This window comes from Antedon bifida, chromosome 8 (assembly GCF_963402885.1).
Source record: "Antedon bifida chromosome 8, ecAntBifi1.1, whole genome shotgun sequence".
NCBI classification, from domain to species: Eukaryota; Metazoa; Echinodermata; class Crinoidea; order Comatulida; family Antedonidae; genus Antedon; species Antedon bifida.
The window spans coordinates 7,819,473-7,839,815 of record NC_136233.1 but is presented as its reverse complement, the minus strand read 5'-3'; the positions used below and the strand labels follow the sequence as shown (position 1 = coordinate 7,839,815).

Sequence of the window (20,343 nt, the reverse complement as noted above, 5' to 3'; positions counted from 1 at the left end):
CTTTAAATTACATTTTTCTCAGGTAAATACATTTTTTTCAGACCCAATTTTTTGTGAGAGTGAATAACTATTATGTGACATTAAAATAACATATTCAACAAAAAAATTTAAAAAAATATTTTTTTAGGGGGACAATATATCTTTAAATATACACATTCCACTGAGTTTTTAGCCCTCTATTCTCTAGGGTAGTGGGACGATTCGGCCCTGAGACGATTCGGCACACTTATATTTATCGGCTTTGATATGAATTTTATAAGCACAAATAAGCTTTTTTTCCCTACACTTTATTTTCAGAGAGACTATGAGGTAGTACTCTACTATCTAGTGATAAAGATGCAATAAAGCAAACATTTTGAAAATGATCATTTTTTAGTTATGCCCTTTGTTGGCTGCTTGGCGAATGCACGAAATTATAACAAAGTTTTCAAAGTAATAAATTCAATATAAAATTACATTTTTTTCGTAATTTATTTTTATATTTTATCAACATTGGCAATATCAATAAAATAGGGATAGGTCTAGTTAAACACCTTTAAAATAATATTAATAAATTAAAAAAATAAATATCACAAAAATGTATATATTTGGTGTAAAGTAGGACGTTCTGGCCTGGATTTGTGTGAGAAACATGTCTGTAAATTCATCAATTTAAAGGATTTATTATTATATTTTCTGATTCTGTGATTTTCCTTTGTAAAAGGTGTGGTATTTACTATTTATAATTAACAAGTTACTGAACAAATTTGGAGTCGAAATAAAACTTCAGGTGCAAAACGGAACTAGCCCCTAATAGAATAGCCTAGGCCTAAACTCCCTTGGCCTCTAGCTACTACTAGGCTAGGTAGTATAGTGGGAGTGGGTGCTAGTTAAGTCGCCCCATCGCAAAGTCGCCCCGGCACAGTCGCCCCACCGCAAAGTCGCCCTAACGCAAAGTCGCCCCTAAATGTTAAAATAGTTTACAAGTGTGTTTACAAGTATTCTTGGGCGATTTCAACACAAAATAACACGGAAAGGGAAGCCCCGCCGTGTAGTACTAGTAGTCTCAGGTCACAGTACATCGATCGGCAACTCTCCGATCACAGAGAGAAAGCCCCGGCGTAATTACTTCACTGTCGCGCGCACTTAAACGATGCGCTAGCTCATCAGCGGGGAAACCCTTGTAATTACTCCGCATTACTCTGAATTTTACGACGATGTCAGTCACGTTCGAAATCGGTTACGTTTAATTTTGGTCTCGATAAATATCTGATTTATTTTTACTTTATTAATAATAATAATTAAAATATTTTTATTTTTATTTTACAGGTCTAGCCCTTCAAAAATGACAATTTGTAAACATAGTTTAAGATAATAATATTATTCGGCATATGTCATTTAACAGTAGCCTACAGATACATAATTATTTAAATGTGAAATTTTATAGGGACTGTAGGCTACGTCGTGTCTTTTATTTTATATGCAACAAACTACGTAAAACAATTTTTATTAATAAATATTCAGTTTACTATTATTAGTATTACAATTAGTAGTACAACATTTGATTAATAAGCCCGGAAAGGCAATCCCATCATTATCCATTATAAAATTGCATCATATCACCGAATATGTCATAAAAAGTGTGTATTCGTCGTACGTCCGTGTATGTATTATTCCGTGCCTCTTCACTGTCTTGTTTAATTTAAAATTAAATAAACACCCGATATGAGGATATTTATTAGGTTTGATATTAGATCGTTAGGAATTTCTTTAGTAAAATGATCATTGTGCTGTTGATTAAAAGGCGACTCACAATTTCTGAAACCAATCGGAGCTGCGCCTTCTGGCAGCTGCGCCTTCTGGCAGCTGTATCCTCACAGCTGCTACATGTTTATGCTGACCGGGGATTCCCCTTTTTTAAAAAACATGCATTTAACAGTTACTGTACGATGGTTTTTCCATGGTCAAAATGTAGCCTCTTAATTTTGTAAATGTAAAACGATCATATCGGCGATGAGATCCTTTTTTTTTTAAAGTATTTTTTATTTCTTCATTTTCAAAAGTCATAACCATAATAATATTAAATAACTAGATTTGAACTCGTCACTTTGACGAGTTCGGGTTATCCGCGGAATGCAACATGCACATACGTTAAACTATTATGAACGTCGACAATTATTATGCCATCTTATGACATGAATTAAATATGCTTACAGTGCTGAATTGTACCTATATCATTGCGGTATTTTAACAGTAAATTTACAAAATACACTGTATATGTTATATACAGTGTAGCATAGATGAAATTACGAGACGCATCTTTCAATCTAATTTTTAACATGATGACGTCATCAAAATGAAACACGTAGATAGCAATTTTGGAAGGAAATTATCTGAGCATATCAACGTGTTGAAGAAATTAGGATATGTAGAATATGGAAGCTCTCTCTTTTAAATGTCATGAACTATGTATGACGCAAAATATGAAATTACGACTTTTATAATTGAACTGGCCATATGATGATGTCACAACATCCGATGCGCATAATTTGTACATGAATTCGTATCTACAATTCAACAGCTTCCAGAAAACGTTTTAATCATGAGTATCACTTTTCATTCTGAGGAGCTATAACAAATTGAAATTTATTGAAATGATGAAAATAAGTGACCAAAGTTATTCACGCTTTTGCAAATGATGACGTCATAACAAATTTTAAAATGGTAAATCATGCGAAAGATAATTGATTGACCTATCCAATATCAAAATATGGAGGAAAATGGAATATGGATAAATGGAGATGCACTCTATTAAATGTGATGAGCTATGACGAAAGAGACAAAAATCCTATATTTGATATTCGAGTGGCCATACTTCACTGTGGTGAAAGCGGACACACATTACAAGTTTGCAGACATGGGAAACCAGTACTGTGTTGGCGATGTAACCAAGAAGGACACAAACACAAACTCTGTGAATATTATAACACACAACAATGAGAGCCTGGCAACGATGAAATCGCCGTAGAAGAAATTCCAAACGTGGAAAAAACCAATAACAATAATATGGACAATAATGAACTCTCTGATGTGGACTCGTGCCTTGATAAAAGTGACATATTCACCGAAAAATGTAAAATATTTAATGATAAAGGTTTAAACATAGCAGGTCTAAACATTGCAACTCTCCCTGGTAAGTTCGATGAATTTAAATTTCTTTTAGAAAACAACAAAATTGATATTTTTGTACTAAATGAAACACGACTTAATAATCAAATTAATAATAATGACATTGCAATCAATGGGTATGATATCTTTAGGAAGGACCGTAATCGTGAAGGTGGTGGTGTTGCATTATATGTTAATAAAAATGGTGGCTTCACATATAAAATTAAAGAAAATTTAATGAAACCTGAACTAGAATTAATTGCTATTGAAATTACACAACCAAAAATGAAGCCAATAATCTTGTTAGCCTGGTATCGCCCGCCTAATTCAAGTATAAATTTATTTGAAATATTTGAACATGTTCTTAATGATATAGAAAGTACATACACAAACAATGAACTAATTGTAATTGGTGATTTGAATTGTGATATTAACGCAAGCACTCCTTCATGTTAACAAATAGATTAAATTAGATAACTACAAATCACCATTTAAAAATGATAATTACTGAATCTACACGAATTACAAGCAGTACATCCACTTTGATAGATCACATATATGTCTCTAATACAGAAAAAGTAAGCAATGCTGGTGTATTACATAGTGGTATAAGTGACCATTCTATTATTTATGCTGTAATTGGTAAACAAAAGAAAAGTGTTAATAACCATAGGTATAAAACAAATAGAAATTACAAAAACCTTGACGAAACTAATTTCAAACTAGATCTGCTAAATGTAAATTGGATGGAAATTTCAAAACATGATAACATTGATAAGGCCCTTGAAGATTTTGAAAATAAGTTCATAAAAGTGGCTAATAAACATGCACCCCTAAGAAAAAGAAGAGTCAGGCATAAACAAAGCCCTTGGTTAACAAAGGATCTGATAAAAAGTATACAAGAAAGAGACGCATTAAAACGGAAAGCCATAAGGAAGAACAGTGCACCCTTATGGGATGAATATCAAGCAAAAAGAAATGAAGTTAATTCAAAAATTAAACAATGCAAACAGGATTACTTCTCAGATCAACTTAATACTAAAAACCCCAAAAAGATCTGGGAAAACATAAGACTCATTGTTCCTGGCAAAAGTAAAAATACTGATATAACAAATCTGAAAAGTGAGAGTGGTACACAGTCTAATTCTAGTGATATAGCTAATGCTTTAAATGAGTATTTTTCTAATGTGGGTCGAAACCTTGCTAAAACAATTCCTAATGTAAATAATGATGATTTTGTACAAAACACAAATGTTGAAAATCCCGAAAAATTTAACTTTGAAAATATTGACTGTGAATATGTATATAAACTATTAACTTCTATCTCAATAAAAAAGGCGACTGGAAATGATATGCTTCCAGCCTACCTTATAAATGTAGCAAAAGATTCTATTGTGTATCCACTCACCTACTTAATAAATTTATCTCTCTCAACATCAACATTCCCTGCCAAATGGAAAAGTGCTAAAATCTGTCCCATATATAAAGGTGGTGATAAAACTGAAAGAAGCAACTACAGACCTATTTCGGTTCTGCCTGTTCTCTCTAAAATTCTTGAAAGAGTAGTCTTTGACCAAATTTATTCCTATCTACATTCCTATGATATGATATATGAGCATCAGTCAGGTTTTAGACCAGGATACTCAACCACTTTTGCTCTCCTTAATTTAACTGAAGAGTGGCTTGAATCCATTGATAAAGGAAAGTATATAGGCATTGCAATGATTGATTTAAAAAAAGCATTTGACACTGTAAACCATGAGCTCCTACTTAAAAAACTAAAATCCTTCAATCTCCAAGATAATGTAATAAACTGGATAAAACACTACCTGCTAGATAGAAATCATATTACAAGTGTAAATGGTGTCTCGTCAAGCACATGTAAAAGTACCTGTGGCATTCCACAGGGGTCTATTCTAGGCCCATTACTATTCTTACTTTATATTAATGATCTGCCTCAAAATATACAAAATAGTAACGTTTCCATGTATGCAGATGATACAGCTATTCATTACTCATCTGACAATATTAATGATGTAATTGAAGCTCTAAATGTTGACTTAAATAGTATTAAAAACTGGCTCATTAAAAATAAACTTAGTTTAAATGTACAGAAAACTGAATATATGATTATAAGTACTTCACAAAAAACTTCAAAAATTAATGATTTAAATGTAAATATTGATGGTCAAAAGCTAAATCGTGTCAAACATTGTAAACACCTTGGTGTGATTATTGATGATAATCTCTCTTGGAATAAACATACCGACTATGTAAAAGGTAAGGCACTGCAAGGACTTTACTACCTCAAAAAAGCAAATTATATTTTACCAAAAAATACTCAATGTACAATGTACAAATCGTTAATTGCTCCCTATTTTGAATACTGCCATGTTGTCTGGGGACGTTCAAACCAACTACAAAGTAACAAACTTCAAGTTATGCAAAACAGAGCTGCCAAAATAATAACTAAGAAGAGTAGAAGTGATTCTAGTAGTGAAGCCTTGCACAGCCTTAACTTTGATAATCTTGAGAAACGTTTGTATATAAATGAAGCCATCACTATGTTCAAAATTACCAATAATTTAGCACCAACTTACCTAATAAACAGATTTCATATCAAAGAAAATCATTATGACACAAGATCTCAAGATCAACTAATGCTACCTAAACCTAGAACGGACTATAAAAAACGGAGCCTGTCTTATAGAGGTGCTAAATTATGGAATGAACTAAGTGATGACATAAAAAATGTAAAAACATCTTTTAATTTTAAATTAAAATTAAAAAATGTATGATTACCATTATATTTAAGTATACTATAGTTCAAATTAAATGATGTCAGAAATGTATTTAAGATTTTCAATTCAATAAGGTTAATATGTTAGAGCATTTATTTGTAAGTAATTACTTTCTTAATGTTAATATTGGTGTTCACTCTTTTGTACGATTTGGATTTTACAAATTTTAAAATTCTAATTTGTTTTAATACTGTAATTTAATATTGATGTTGATGTGTAAATTAAGATTTTCAGTTTTTGGTTAAATCCTTATTAATAATTTAATTAATATCTTTAGTATTAAGTGTCATTGTCATTGTCAAGTTAAACTCTTGTTGTTAATTGTTTAATTGCTAAATAGTGTATAATGTCTTACAGCCTTGTCGAAAAACACCATTGAGGTGAACAAGTGTTACCGTGATTAAATAAAGTTTTTTATTATTATTATTTATTACGATGACGTCACAATGTCCGGTTAGCCATATTGATGGATGATCCGATATCTACAACTCATCAACTTCCAGAATATGTAAACAAAATCAATTTCACCATGTAGTTTAGAATCTATGACTGAAAAAAGGCATAGATTTGACAAATTTGTTTTCATCAAAAACGCGCGCAAATTGTTCAATTCGAAGTGCTCATATGACATGATTTTAAGTCGAAATTGTTTAAAAGTTGGTAAAATTACTAGAAAAGGCTAGAAAAACATGTTTTTAGTGCTATGTGCGCATAGTGCGCATGACAATTTGCGCGTTCATGGAAATTTCGCTGCATAACTTTTGCTGCGCGACTATTAAGTCATATAACAAAGTTTCTTGCACATCTACAGGTCAATCTTATGACAAAGTTATACAGTCTTATGTTGGCCAGAAATAGAGATATGCTGCGAAGAAAATTTGTGTAAAGAAAGAATATAGAAAAAAAAAAGATTGTGACAATAACAAGGCAACAATAGACATATACTTGTCAATAAATGCAAATGATCAATAAGTAGCCCATAACACTCATTGTCTTACATAATGCTGTTTGTTTTAACTAATCTATACGATAGGCCTACTATATCACTTTTATACATTTAAATTACAGTATTATTATATTATATCCTAAAAAATGAGCTGTATCCACTTGTAGGTTGAATTGTGGCTTTGGTAACTAATTTTAAAATCATATTAAATTAACATTTTCGAAACGTTAAATCAGTGGTAATATTTTTAGAAACTTTCAAAACAGGGAACTATTTTTTTAAAGGATTTTCAAAAAGCACATTACTCCATTAAAACCTGTATTAAAATAAAAATTAGAACACAAATTATGTATATAATAGGATAAACAATATAATGTATACTGTAGGACATATAGTTCGACCAAAGTAACAACACGATCGATATCAAACGCAACCTAGGCCTATATGATTAAAACAGCGTACTACTAGCGACGGCGCTTCATACAGAAATAAAACCGTGGTCGACTTTGCGATGGGGCGACTTTGCGATGGGGCGACTTTGCGATGGGGCGACTTTGCGATGGGGCGACTTTGCGACGGGGCGACTTTGCGATGGGGCGAGTTTGTTTTGGGGCGACTTTGTATTGGGCGACTTCACTGGATCATCCGTACTAGGCTATCTAGGCTAGGGCCAATTTATAGGTAGGGTAGTATTTATTTATAGGCTGGGCTCTAGCTAGCTAGAGGGCCTACTAGGAGGCTAGGCAAGGCCTAGGCCTTAGTCTAGGCCTAGCTAGGCCCTACTGTTTATTTTCACTACTTACTTACAAGTCAACCACAAAATCAGGAATTCAGTGACGAGCCCAATTTCTCACATTTTTATGTGGTTAACTGTATTGTATAAAATTAAAAACAATAGGGCTAGCCTAGATGCGTACAAATTAACCTAAAAAAACAACCTGGGTTGAGTCTCTAGCTAGCACCCAACTTCCACCTTATACCAAAAGTGTCCACTGTTTACTTTTTGTGCCTCACAACGACTGTATTGCAAGTCTACTCTAGGGTCTAACCAGCTGGGCCTAACCAATAATAATTTCTATAAACATATTGGTTCTCTCGTGTTTCTGATGGATTGGTAGCGTTGGGATCTCCCAATTTTTTACAATTTTTGATTGGCTGTCTCCCACCCTCCGAATCCGATCTCGAACCGATCCTGGCGCGGCGTTTCATTTTTCCAGCTAGGTTGTATTGTATACTTTTGAGCTGGTCAAGTCTTTGTTATTGCATATAATTTGTAATTCTTTTTTATCACACAGCATAATACAGTATTAATAATTGAACACAAATGGAGCTTCCAACAGAGACAGAGAAGGTGGAAGAGCTGATTCTAGATTTTGCTCTTCAGAATAACATGTATCAGGTGATACAAGGTAGGCCTATTCCATTAAATAAACATCAACCATGGAGGTATAAAAATATATACCTCCATGCATCAACCATACCAATGTCTTTTTTGTATTTTACGAAAGCCCATTAATGCCATTTTAAGTATATGTTTTTCGAACGTAATCCGTTCTAACGAATTAGTAATTCGTTTGAACGGACTACAATATCAATGCTATACTCATCGTTCAGTTATTGCAGTAGTTCCTAATGTTCAATTTTTTTCTCAAAAATATAACCACAAGATAATAATACAAGAGCAAGAACAACTAATTAAAAAAAAACTAATATTTCTATGTTTTAGAGCGATAAACAAATTGTAACATAGAATAATAGTAATAATACCGTAACACCAGTATCCAAACAAACATAATAAATACACGATACGATAGTAACAAACTTGTCACGAACATGTATTCTATAGTATAAAACATACTATAAAATCTATAACAATTATACTAATGGACAAAACTTCCTAATACTATACTACTATTTACATTCGTGGTTTAATCTGATGCTTATTGTTTAACACATATATTTTTAGCGGATAATTATTTAAAAGATATATGGAGTATAAATTTAGCATAATCATAAATTACTGCCACTGTGTAATAAGAATAATATTACCTATTTACACATTTAGAACAAACAAAAGTTGAAGTTGAATGCATTATAATTTAACTTATAAATCTACTATCAAAGGATGCGGGAACCAAACGTATATTCGACAATTTAAAGATGTATTGTCCCTTGAAACATAAAAAAATGAAGGTCAAAATATTCCAAATTTAAATTGGCCATATCAAAGTAATATTAAAGTTATTCACTTTAAGTCGAAAATTCGAGCCAAAAGCAACAAGTTTACGTAATTAACAGGTAAATTAGTTTGATTACATTTCGTCTGGAAAATCGTCGCGAGCGAATGTAAACAAAGATTTCCAAACCACGAGTACGCATTATGCATATGCTAATTAGGATTGTTTACAACTCGTCACAGTTGAGAAGGTATTTTCACACAGATCGTGAGGAAGTTTTATGATTATGCATACAGAGTAGCCAAACAAGCGCGTTTCATTATGGGATATGTTTTGATCGAAAACTTTGACTTCCAGTCAAAGTTATTTTTTTAACAAAAAACGTCTGTATTTCAGTTAAATGATTTTTTTTTTCGACAAATTTTTGGTGACAGTTAATAACTATTAAGATACTTCAAAATGACCTACCTTTTTTCGAAATCTGTTATTTTTTATTTTTTTTGAATTAGTTAAAGGGACAAAACATCTTTAAGGAAATAGAATGATGTAAGCGTACAAGGTATAACGGTATTAATGAGGAACAAACTGGCTTTACGAATTACCTAACAAAATATTTAAGGAGAAGTTACATTGCGATTACATAATGTTATCTACTGATAGTAGGCCTACACTTGATTGGAGATGCCTGTAACATTAATTGTATGAGCATTAGAAGTCATATTTGCTGGTCTTTCTTACACTAAGAATCTTCTCTACAAAAAAATCGCTTAATCACGAACCAACCAGGTAGTGTTGTTTTACATAACACCAACCAACCACTATGCCATTTTTTAACAGGTAGGAATATCCGAAGCATCATTGAAAGTCCACTGGATTTTCCTGCATTCCTTATTAATTTTCTGACACATGTTCATAATCTGTCGCATTTGGCAATTTTAGTACATCCAATATGTAGGAATTAATGTGAAGTCCTGGCTCTCCTATCGACATTACAGCCTGGTTGACAGCAGCATTAACTGCCAGTTTACACAGCGCAACATTTGCATTGTTAGAACATCTCTCCTGATAGCGTATTCGACTATTTTCAGAATCAACTCAAAAGGCAAGTAGTCAAAATAACATACATCGGCGGTTGTAGGTTTTTCAACAAAAACATTAGGAATTGGATGGTCGTTTTCAGGAAAATGTCCCTCCGCTTCGAAATTATCCAAAACTGACTGGTTGGCGTCAGAAATATGTTGCTCATCGAAATCGTCTAGAAGAACCGGCTGATCAGCGTCATCAAATCTCGGACTACTCGTTTAATTCACCAATAACTGACTGTTCCTCGTTAGAAACAGATCGCTCGACGTCACTGCCACATATATCAGTGTTATTGTTGTTGTCGTCACATGGATTATAGGAGATTTGAAGACTTCTTCTAACAATATAAGGGGTTTGGCCATTGGTGTCCAAGTGATACGTAATGATCTCCTTCGTTTTCTGCGAAATGTCCCAGAACGATGTAAGGCATGTCCAATATAAATGTATCACTGCCATCTGGACGAATATACTTGTTGCTCAGTTTAATGTTGAACAACAATTATTTGAATGTAAAATAATTCAGAAACAACTTGCAGTATTAAATGGTCTCCAAATATACTATTTTGTGACATGCGAGCAAGATAATTGTTGGGTGTTTCAGTTTAAAAATTCGACCATGGTGTTAAACTATTGGAATTTCAAAGATGTGAACCACTTTCTAAGTAATGCACTACCTCACTTCTGAGTGTTTCGTGAGATTTGAATAATCCTAGGTTTTTTAATTAATAGCAATCACATAGCATTGAATTGGCAATTGCCATCTCCCGCTGGGTCGTAGTCAACATTTAACGCAAATTTGTTGTGAATTTCCTAAATTTTTTTGTCGTGGGTGATTTGCTGATAAAATTTCTTTTGTAGCATTTTCCGTTTTTTTTTTTAAATTGACCGTACATTCTCTCTCTCTCGTTGCCTTTGAGTGCATTGGACACTAATACCCATTTTTTAACATTAGCTTCCGTAACAGGATGACAGAACTCCACCTTCAGTTTCCTTCCGATAATCTTTCCTGGACATACGGTCAATTTGTGTGTTACTCTAGACTTTTTTGTTTTTAATTATTATAATTAATTAAATAATAAAGAATAGCGTCCCCAACTTTGTAAATTGGTACTTTAAGTTTTTGCTCTTGATATTTAGCAGAATCTGGAGCTAGGCTAGATGCCCTGTCCATACCGTGGGACAGTCTTTGGGCATATGCTTTTCCACCAATATCAATACTGATCCTGACGCACATTCAGCGTCAACAATGCCGAGTTCTTCTGATAGCGCCATATTGACCTCGACAGCCGTGGTTTCCACTGCTGCTAGCCTGCTATACAATTAGCCTCTCCGTCTCCCGAAGCGGGAGGACTTGCTGACACAGGACCGAGCTCGGTTCGCACTACCGAACCTTATATCCCTCGACATGACTGTATGGCCATTGTCGGGGATCGCTTCAGAGACTCGGGTATACCAGTTGGCCCTCGCCCTCTACACTAGCCGACTAAAACATTACTTCAAATGGTGCAAGCGTCAGAAGGTCGAACCTATGAAAGTGACTTTGGGTCAGGTCTGCACCTTCCTGCATTACCTGTCAGGCCTGCAGGTTCACACCGTGTCCGGCTATCGGTCTGCCTTGGGTGCTGCAAAACCTCCCTAACATTGTATTCTTTGTCAGAAGATTGAACTTAAACGTGCAGGAAACTTTGTTATATGACTTTGAGTCGCGCAGCGCGAGTTGCGGGCGATTTTATGGTTGCTCATAGATTCTGAACACAAATTTATTTTTCAATGAAAATTTACGAAAGTGTATTTCATAATATGGAGCAACTTTTGACATGATAAAAATAACGTGCTACACTAAAAATTACGCGAGTTTGCGTTTTTGAAATTTCAAAATGTGCAAAATTAATTTTTACATTCTTGCCATTTTCAGCATTTAAAAATTGTCTAAATTGTTTGAGTTTTGCGCACGCACTTGTGTGCGCACAGCTCATACAAAGCGTAGAAAAATGTTTTTTGCAATTTTTGCTTTTCATACCTTCTGTAGTAGATTTCATTCATTTGATGAACTTTGATTGCAATTTAACTACACACGTGCATGTTAAATTTTAATAATCGTGTTCTATAAAAAATGGGTAATTTAATGGAAATTTGTGCAAAAATATACCAATTTTTAATCAGTTATAGCTCCTCAGGATGGCTTGCATTTTTAAAGTTTTTTTCTGGAAGCTGATGAGTTGTAGATATCAATTCATCTAAAATGTATATCTACCGGATGTTTTTTCGTCACCATATGGCCACTCGAATTTTTAAAATATGATTTTTTTTGTTTTTGTACTAATTAATCCTGTTTCATAGAGTGCATTGCGCTTATGCTTACCCCATTTCGCCATAGATTGTAATATGTTTTTACTCAATACTCTTTCACATGAATGTAATTTTTATTTTTATTACGTCATCATGTAAAAAACTTAGAATAACCTGACTTACTTAATTTCGTCTATACAGTATATTTCAATCTGTTATAGGTTCTCGGAATGAAAAGTGACCCACATGTTTAAAACTGTTTGGAAGTGTTGAATTGCAGATACGAATTCATATAAAAATGTTTTGTCTATCGGATGTCATGGCGTCATCATATGACCAGTTGACTTCAAAAAGTCTGATTTTCATCTCTTTTGTAAAAATTCACCTCAATTCAACTCACTTTTTCGTGCCCAAAATTCTTCAAATTTTGTAATGAATGTAATTATTTAGATAATTATCTTCTTAAATTGCTATCTTTATGTTACATTTTGTTGACGTCATTATGTAGGCCATATACATGGATGCAGTCGAGTGTTTACTGACCAACCGACCGATATAGTAAGCTGTACAGTAGAGTCGCGTTGCATGCGACTAAAAATTGGATTAAAAGATGGGTCTCATAATTTCATCTATGCTCATCGGTGCTATTGGATTTCTAAAGTAATGGTATTAACAAAATATTTTCCGCAAATAGATTTTTTTTTCGTACACAAACATTTTTTTTAACCAGTACTATCAGGGAAGAGTTAAATTACACTGGTACTATTGAACGATCGTTCAATAGTGCGCACGCTATGTTTCCCACAATCGTCCAATCAAATGACAGGAATTGAATTAGGTGTTATATAATACTACTGTAGTTTCTCAATGAAATTACCCAATTTTCAAAACTAATTACATTTTTTTTTTTGCCATATCTAAAAAGGCTTCACAGCTAATAAAGGACACGAGTATTTCTTGAAATACCGTAGAAGCACGTCCATTTCTGATGTCCGTATATTTTCGCCAACAATCAGCTTGATAGTTAAGAATGAAGATATTGAACATTTTGATAAAGTCATTAGGATGCTGACACGCATGTATGAAGAACACCCTGAGGCAGTGTCACTTCAAAGCTTTTCACAAATAATGATTGTCTTTAAGATAAAGGTAAAAAAAGCAAATGCAACTTTTTTTTATATTCATGGTTATTCTTTACTTGCAGACATAAGTTTTCACTGATCAAGCGCAGGAATTCCCATTCTAAATCATCCATACGTACAAATGAAAATGCTGTAAGATGAAAATACTATACTAAGTGATATTTTTATACAATTTTTTATTTTGAAAAAAGGAAAATTTAGGGTTGGGCAGGACAGCGAGACTGACAACATCAACACAGCCAACCTGCCCCCCCCCCCCCCCAGTTCAAAATATAGACATTAGGTTAAATTCAGCACTTACATTTAGCAATAACAGAAGCGAGGTTGTCTTTGCTCTTATTTACTGAATGTATTTAAAATAGTATAGTATAAAGGCATACTTACAGAAAAAACAATGCTGTGTGTATTAGGTGGCTGGATCTCAATGGAGAATAAGAAAGCAAAAAGCTAAATCAAAAGAGGCAGAATTTAAAAGTGCCAAGCTTTTGGATAAAACTAATCCTTCATCATAAGGGCAAGTAATATAATAGTAAAGCGTTCGAATTCCTTTTAAATCTGGCTTTAATTTGTCAACAGTGAAATGTAAACATACTTTATATTAATCTCGGACATAATTTCTTGTTTTTTTTATAATAGTACCTGTATGACAAATATGATTTTTCGGGAATAATTTTGTTGGAGTTTCTGCTCAGAACATCGTGATTAGTTCATTCTTCCCTTTATCTTTAACTTTATCATTTGCATTAAAATCGCATCAGTTAAAATTATTTGTTAGTACTGTAGTAGTACAGTATTGTTTAGGCCCTACTCATTCTTCTTCCTACCTTGTTAAGCGTTGATAATATGGCATTTCTTAGACTACAAACAATACTAATCTTTCCCCCATTGTATAATCTTCACAATGCAGACATTGCTATTGTAGTTTTAATCTTCAGGAAAACAGGTTTTATTTGTTTTACTTGATGTTCCGAAATGGAACTTAATTGCTGCTTTTCATTTTGGAAAGTTTCTTGCAAATCACAGACTAATAGCATAAGTTTTGTTTCTATTTACAGACCATTCTTTATGAAATGTCAAAAGAGTTTCAATTCAGCAAAATGTTATCTAAACTTGATGAGTACTTTCCAAGTAAACCAAATGACCCAGTAAGTATAATTAATTATCAATGGACTAACTATCGAAATACTGTTGTTTTTCATTTGGTGCTGAAACTTTTAAAGCAAAATAGAATGAATGGCAATACAGAGGAAAATATAACATGATCAATATTTAGGTAGACATAATTATGTTTATGTGTGTTCAATTGCAGTTATTGGGTATTGACATTAAATTTTTTTTTTAATCTAGAAGATTCACAAGTATAAGACTGAATCATGGCGAAAAATACTCAAAGGAATGATTTGTAGCCAACCAAAAGAGAGACTTCGTATTAAGGAACGTTTGGAAGAGCAATACAATAAGAAATATAGACACAGATTTGAAGAAGATGTTAGAAAAATTGTAAAGAAATTTAAAGCATGTCTACCCAGGCCCATCTTGGAGCAGGTATGGAAATAATGTAAACATTGTATAAAAAGCTTGGCATTGCACCATTTCACTAATTCTGAAAAGTGATTATGGAATTTTGAAATTATACTATATCATATTTTTTCCAGTCAGGGTTAAATTGGCTTGATTTTTAAAATTGATAAAGTAAGGAATGAACTGGAAATATTTACACAATTTTTAAAGAATCGTCAAAGTTGGGAAATATCATTTAAAGTTTTCTACAACAATTTCTATGTTATAAAATATAAACATTGATAATCAACAATCGTCAGTGGCAAAGCGTTATGAATTTTTTTTCTAATGTTATACGAGATTCACTACTTGCTTGACTACTTCGGTTCAAGTTAAAAGAATATAGTAATATAATAAGCTTTTGACCAATATGTCAATTTTCCTGAAAATCAATAGGCATGCTCTGTAAGTATTTACCTATACACACAAACATTCAAGACGATAACTTAAAAATTGAAAGCACTCAGAAACTGAGTGAAGTACTTCGCAAAATATATCAAGAGAGAGAGGGCTCACTACTTATATAGATGTTTTAGTCCATTAGAGGGTGTGCTATTTAAAATCTCATGGAAGATACAGGTAAGTCAGATTTTAATATAATAAGCTTTTGTGATGTGACCAATATATCAATTTTCCTGAAAATCCATAGGCATGCTCTGTAAGTATATTCCTATTAACAACCAAAAATTCAGGATGCTATTGTGCAAACAAACAAAGCAAGTGAAGTACTTGGCAGTATATACCTGGGACAAATATTTGGATAGAGAGGGTTCACTACTTTTTGGTCCATGTTAAAAGAATACAGAGGGCGTGCTATTTGATATCCCGTATGAAAGATACAAGTAAGTCAGATTTTAATATAAGCTTTGGTGACTTGACCAATCAAAAATTCAGGACGATAACTTAAAAATTGTGGACGCTATCATGCTAACAAACAAAGAAAGCAAGACTACATAACCTCCTTTACAGAGATAATAAATACCTAGTTTAATAGCTAAGGTAAGTTTAAGTTACTGAAAATTGGTATAACTAAACAATTAGATTGTACTTATACTATATTATGATAGATACATTTTGAAAGATTAGACATTGGTGCATACATATTTTGTTAACAAACTATGATATAATTTGTGAACCATTCGATTCATCTGTTTTAATGATCATGTTTTTAATGTTCAGTTTCAACAATTTTTAGCTTTTTACTTTGACCCCTTAAAATTCCTGTCAATTATTAACATTTCAGTGATCTTTTAAAAATCGTTGAATCTGGTTTTAAAGTCAATGCAATATGACTGCAACTCAATGTCTTAACCCCTTCTCTGCGTATACCCGGTACTACCGGGTATAAACAAACGTCGTTGAAATACGTATACCCGGTAATACCGGGTATGGGCAAAACAATTATTTAATCGTATTTGCCTATAATATATAGCACCCTCTATATTCTTTCGATGAACTTGAATATTTTTGCAAGTCATTAAAAAAATTTTCCAGCAAAAAAAACGGCCCTCTATAGTTGTATTATCGTCTTGAAAATAATGCGCCCTCTATAGTTAATTAATTAATTAATTATATATAGTATAGTATATATAATAGTATTTCTATCTTGGAAAGTTGTTTTGAGTAGCGTAATGGCGGCAATTTTGAAAGTAACAAAAATTTACCAGCCCCAATAGGGCAACATCGTGTTTATCACAACACCCAAAAAAAAAATTCTGAAACAATAGTTAGATTTTGTACTATAGTGAATTTTTGGAAACTGTCATTATTTTCACGATTTTGCCCCAAAACTTTGATTTATGCATAATTTTTATAAAACAATCAAAATAATTCAATTTTTTTTTATATTTTTATTTGTTATACGTATCTTCATCAATATCCAGTTGGAAAAACGTATTCCATAAGAATTTTTATAAAAAATATAGTTTTTATCATTGATTCGATAAAAAACAAGAAATCCAAAATACCTGTAATGACGTCACATGACGTCATCAATATGCAAATTACTTTTTTTTTTTATACCTAACTGTAGACTAACCCTTTGCCCATCACACACCACAAAAATAATTACACAATTATCTCAATTAGTATTTTTTTGCAATTTATTAAAATATCATATGTTTTTCTTAAATATATATTACGCACAGAGGTAGGAATAATGCTCCGCAGTGAAAGGGTTAAGTTGATCTTTTGCAATATCTTTGATTCCTTTCTAAATTTGACTACTTTTTTATACCTCACATTAAATATTTACAGTACAGTATGTTTCATATTTGATACTTTTTTCATCTTAATTCTACATTTAGATTGTTAATGAAACTGAAATTTCATCACTACACTACAATCAGTTGTCACAAAAATCTGTTCTTGATAAATTGTTATACAAATGTTTCCAATGTGCTCCTACTGAAGACACTTTGTTGTTGATATTAGAGGAAGTATGGAATGCTGAAAGTCACCAAACACAAAGCATACAGGAAAGCCAGCTTTTTAATTTCATTTGCTCACAATCTGTCATGTCATCACAAGCTTCTCAAGAAAACGAAATAGTACATCAGTTAGTCTCTTATTTAGAGGCTAATAGTCAGAGTTTAAGCAGTGAGAGTAATGAACCCTTGTTTGCTATTATCTGCCCAACAGCAGCTGGAGAGTGTCCTAGAGGAGACAGTTCTGAAAGTAGCAAATCAATCACACTTCTTAGAAATCCTCATGAAATTATCCTACCAGGAGACAACAGAAGAGGTGTTCAAATGTCACATTCTGATCTTAAAAACAAGGACAAAACACAAACCTGTTTTGCACAGTCAAAATCATATGTTATATCTTCTGATAGTGTGAAAACTCCAACAATGTATGACATAGAAAATGTGGCAATAATAGTTAATGATGATGATGATGATCAAACCAACAAGGTATTGGTACATGTAATTACAGATGATGACCAAAAAGCAAAACCTGACAAAATTTCAATCGAAGGAAAAGATGGGAATCTTGACAAAACAGATATTGAAGGACTTTCTACAAAGTAAGTACATATTATTTTGAACTAATTAAATGAATTGATCTGTTATATTTGGCAACAACCTGTATTACAAGCTTTTCAAAACATTGTCTAGTCGCTATCTGCCTCCTTCTTCTATTTAGTTGCTGCCTTCAACAAGTTGAAGATTTTGCAACTATATGCCAACTATGAGGTCTACTAGAAGGCCTACTTTAAGTAGTGACAGTGGCTATGTGAACTAGTACACCAGGCTAATCCCCTACTTGTCTCAAATGATTTTGTTAAAAATAAGCACTTTCTTAACAGTTCGAGGGATAGTTCAAATTACCCAGTAAAATCCTTATTGTACACAAATGTAAAAATTATTCACTATATACCCACCAACTTTTTTTGCCATTTTTCACTTTCTAGGGAGTCACCGGATATGTTATTATATCGGTTCAACTACCTAACTACTGATAAGTCTGGCTTTTAACTTTTATATTTTGCCATTTTAATGAGGTAATGTCCCCCAAAAACATGAAAAATAAAGATTAATAAAACCAGACTTTGAATAGATTATTTTGTAAAACACAAAAATTAATGTTTTCACTTATAAAATGACAAAATAAATGGTTCAACCAAAAACCCATTGGATGGCAGCCAATTTGTTTAAGAATTATTTTTAAGGGAAATTCATGTTTTGTTTGTTTTGATTTCTGTTAAACATGTTTTATGCACATTTAACCAGATATTATATTTAAAATTCATGCCTGTACACTGGACCTAGTTACCACCAGAACTATGGAGCGAGCTTGAAAGAAAGCATACAGTACAAGATACAAGCAACTTTATTGTCTTTGTCAAAAATGAATGTTGGTTGACAACAATTTTGATTAAAAAATGTGTATTATTTGTGTACAGTATTAAATCAAGCCCTTTCTTGCATGTTTTCAAGGAGCATTATACAAATAGTGATATTATGTATATGTCTATATTTGCAGGTTTAATCCAGAATGTACATCAACACAATACAATATTATCAATGATGTTTGTTTAGATTCACAGGGATATGGAGTTGAACATGCAGGCAAGTATGTAACAATAATGTACTACAGTATGTCTATTAATCCAAGTGTAGGTGTTTAATTTTACAAAAAAGTACACCAAATTTATATATAGTGACAATCTATATCTGTCCGGGTCCCAAGGTAATGAACAATGGCTGAGAAAAATATAGAAGTGGTTACGTTTCTGTTTTGGTGTGAATAGTTTTTGAAAAGAGTTCTCAAAGATTGAGAACATGTATTTAGGATCTCATACCGTTCAATGTATATATTTTTATCGCGCCGCTTTGAGTAGCTCGCCGTAGCGAAAGAGTTACCATTTTTATCATCACAATCATGCAGACCTGTAAGATCCCTGTAACAATGTAAATATTTATATTGCTATATAAATATGACAAGAATTGATTATTTTGCTAATTTATTTATGAAACAATTTAGTACATAGGAACACAAACACAAATTAGTGTAAAAAAAAAAAATTTGCATTACTTTGAAATGATTTGGCCTGTCATGTATTATTCAGAATATCTATTTTGCTTAAAATAGTGTTTTTTACCTTTGTGTGACAGTACATGTCAAAAAATGTAATTATAATTGTATTTGATGTCAAAGTGTATATTATATACAGTAGACTAATGGAAAATATTTTCATACAATATAAATAGAACTGCAAATATTAGTGAGTGAAAACATTGTATTAGAATAGAAGGTAATATTGATCCATTGCATTGATGGTCATTCACATGTGTGAAGCATCATTTTTTTTCTGGGTCTAGCATATCACAGCAGCATTATCGCGCTGGCTTCTTTATTTTCTCAAATTCATGATGGTGTCATTCAAAGAGGCATTAACCTCAAATATAATAGTAAAGTTATAGCCAAATCCATCAAATATAGATGATTGTTACTTGCTCCTTATAATTATATTGTAATCAAATACAATGACATACTGTATGACTCTTTCATTATTTTATTTATTCTATTTAACTTTACAGATAGTGAAGATATGTCATTTTGAAGAAAAAAGAAAAATGTCAGATTGTCATGTTCCATTCACAGAAGCATATTCACATTCGGTTTTTGGAGCAGTGTAATTTAGAAACATTTTGAAAAAGAAAAAAATTATATACTATGTTTTTATATAATTTAAC

At 32.4% G+C, this 20,343-nt stretch overlaps 2 protein-coding genes across 7 annotated transcripts in view; one reads left to right on the top strand and one right to left on the bottom strand.

Annotated features, from left to right (window-relative positions):
- LOC144849534 (putative D-lactate dehydrogenase, mitochondrial) overlaps positions 1–7,935 on the bottom strand; it is a 21,486-nt gene extending 13,551 nt beyond the window's left edge. For 2 of the 4 annotated variants that reach the window (XM_078706468.1, XM_078706469.1), the window contains exon 1: positions 4,560–4,625. In XM_078706468.1, the coding sequence (XP_078562594.1) occupies positions 4,560–4,590 (31 nt within the window). In that variant the 5' untranslated portion in view covers positions 4,591–4,625. The other 2 variants (XM_078706470.1, XM_078706472.1) reach the window with 2 other exon arrangements.
- On the top strand, positions 7,894–20,343 carry LOC144849535 (uncharacterized). 3 transcript variants are annotated; one of them, XM_078706474.1, is made up of 8 exons: positions 7,894–8,013; positions 8,200–8,303; positions 13,369–13,592; positions 14,641–14,730; positions 14,933–15,130; positions 17,452–18,170; positions 19,130–19,215; positions 20,188–20,343. In XM_078706474.1, exons 2-8 carry the CDS (start codon positions 8,219–8,221, stop codon positions 20,208–20,210), a joined length of 1,425 nt encoding a protein of 474 aa, XP_078562600.1. In that variant the 5' UTR covers positions 7,894–8,013; positions 8,200–8,218; the 3' UTR covers positions 20,211–20,343. The 3 variants fall into 3 exon arrangements, with proteins under 3 accessions (XP_078562600.1, XP_078562601.1, XP_078562599.1); XM_078706473.1 differs by having other exon boundaries at positions 7,909–8,008; positions 8,190–8,303; XM_078706475.1 differs by having other exon boundaries at positions 7,895–8,303; positions 19,130–19,219; positions 20,188–20,335.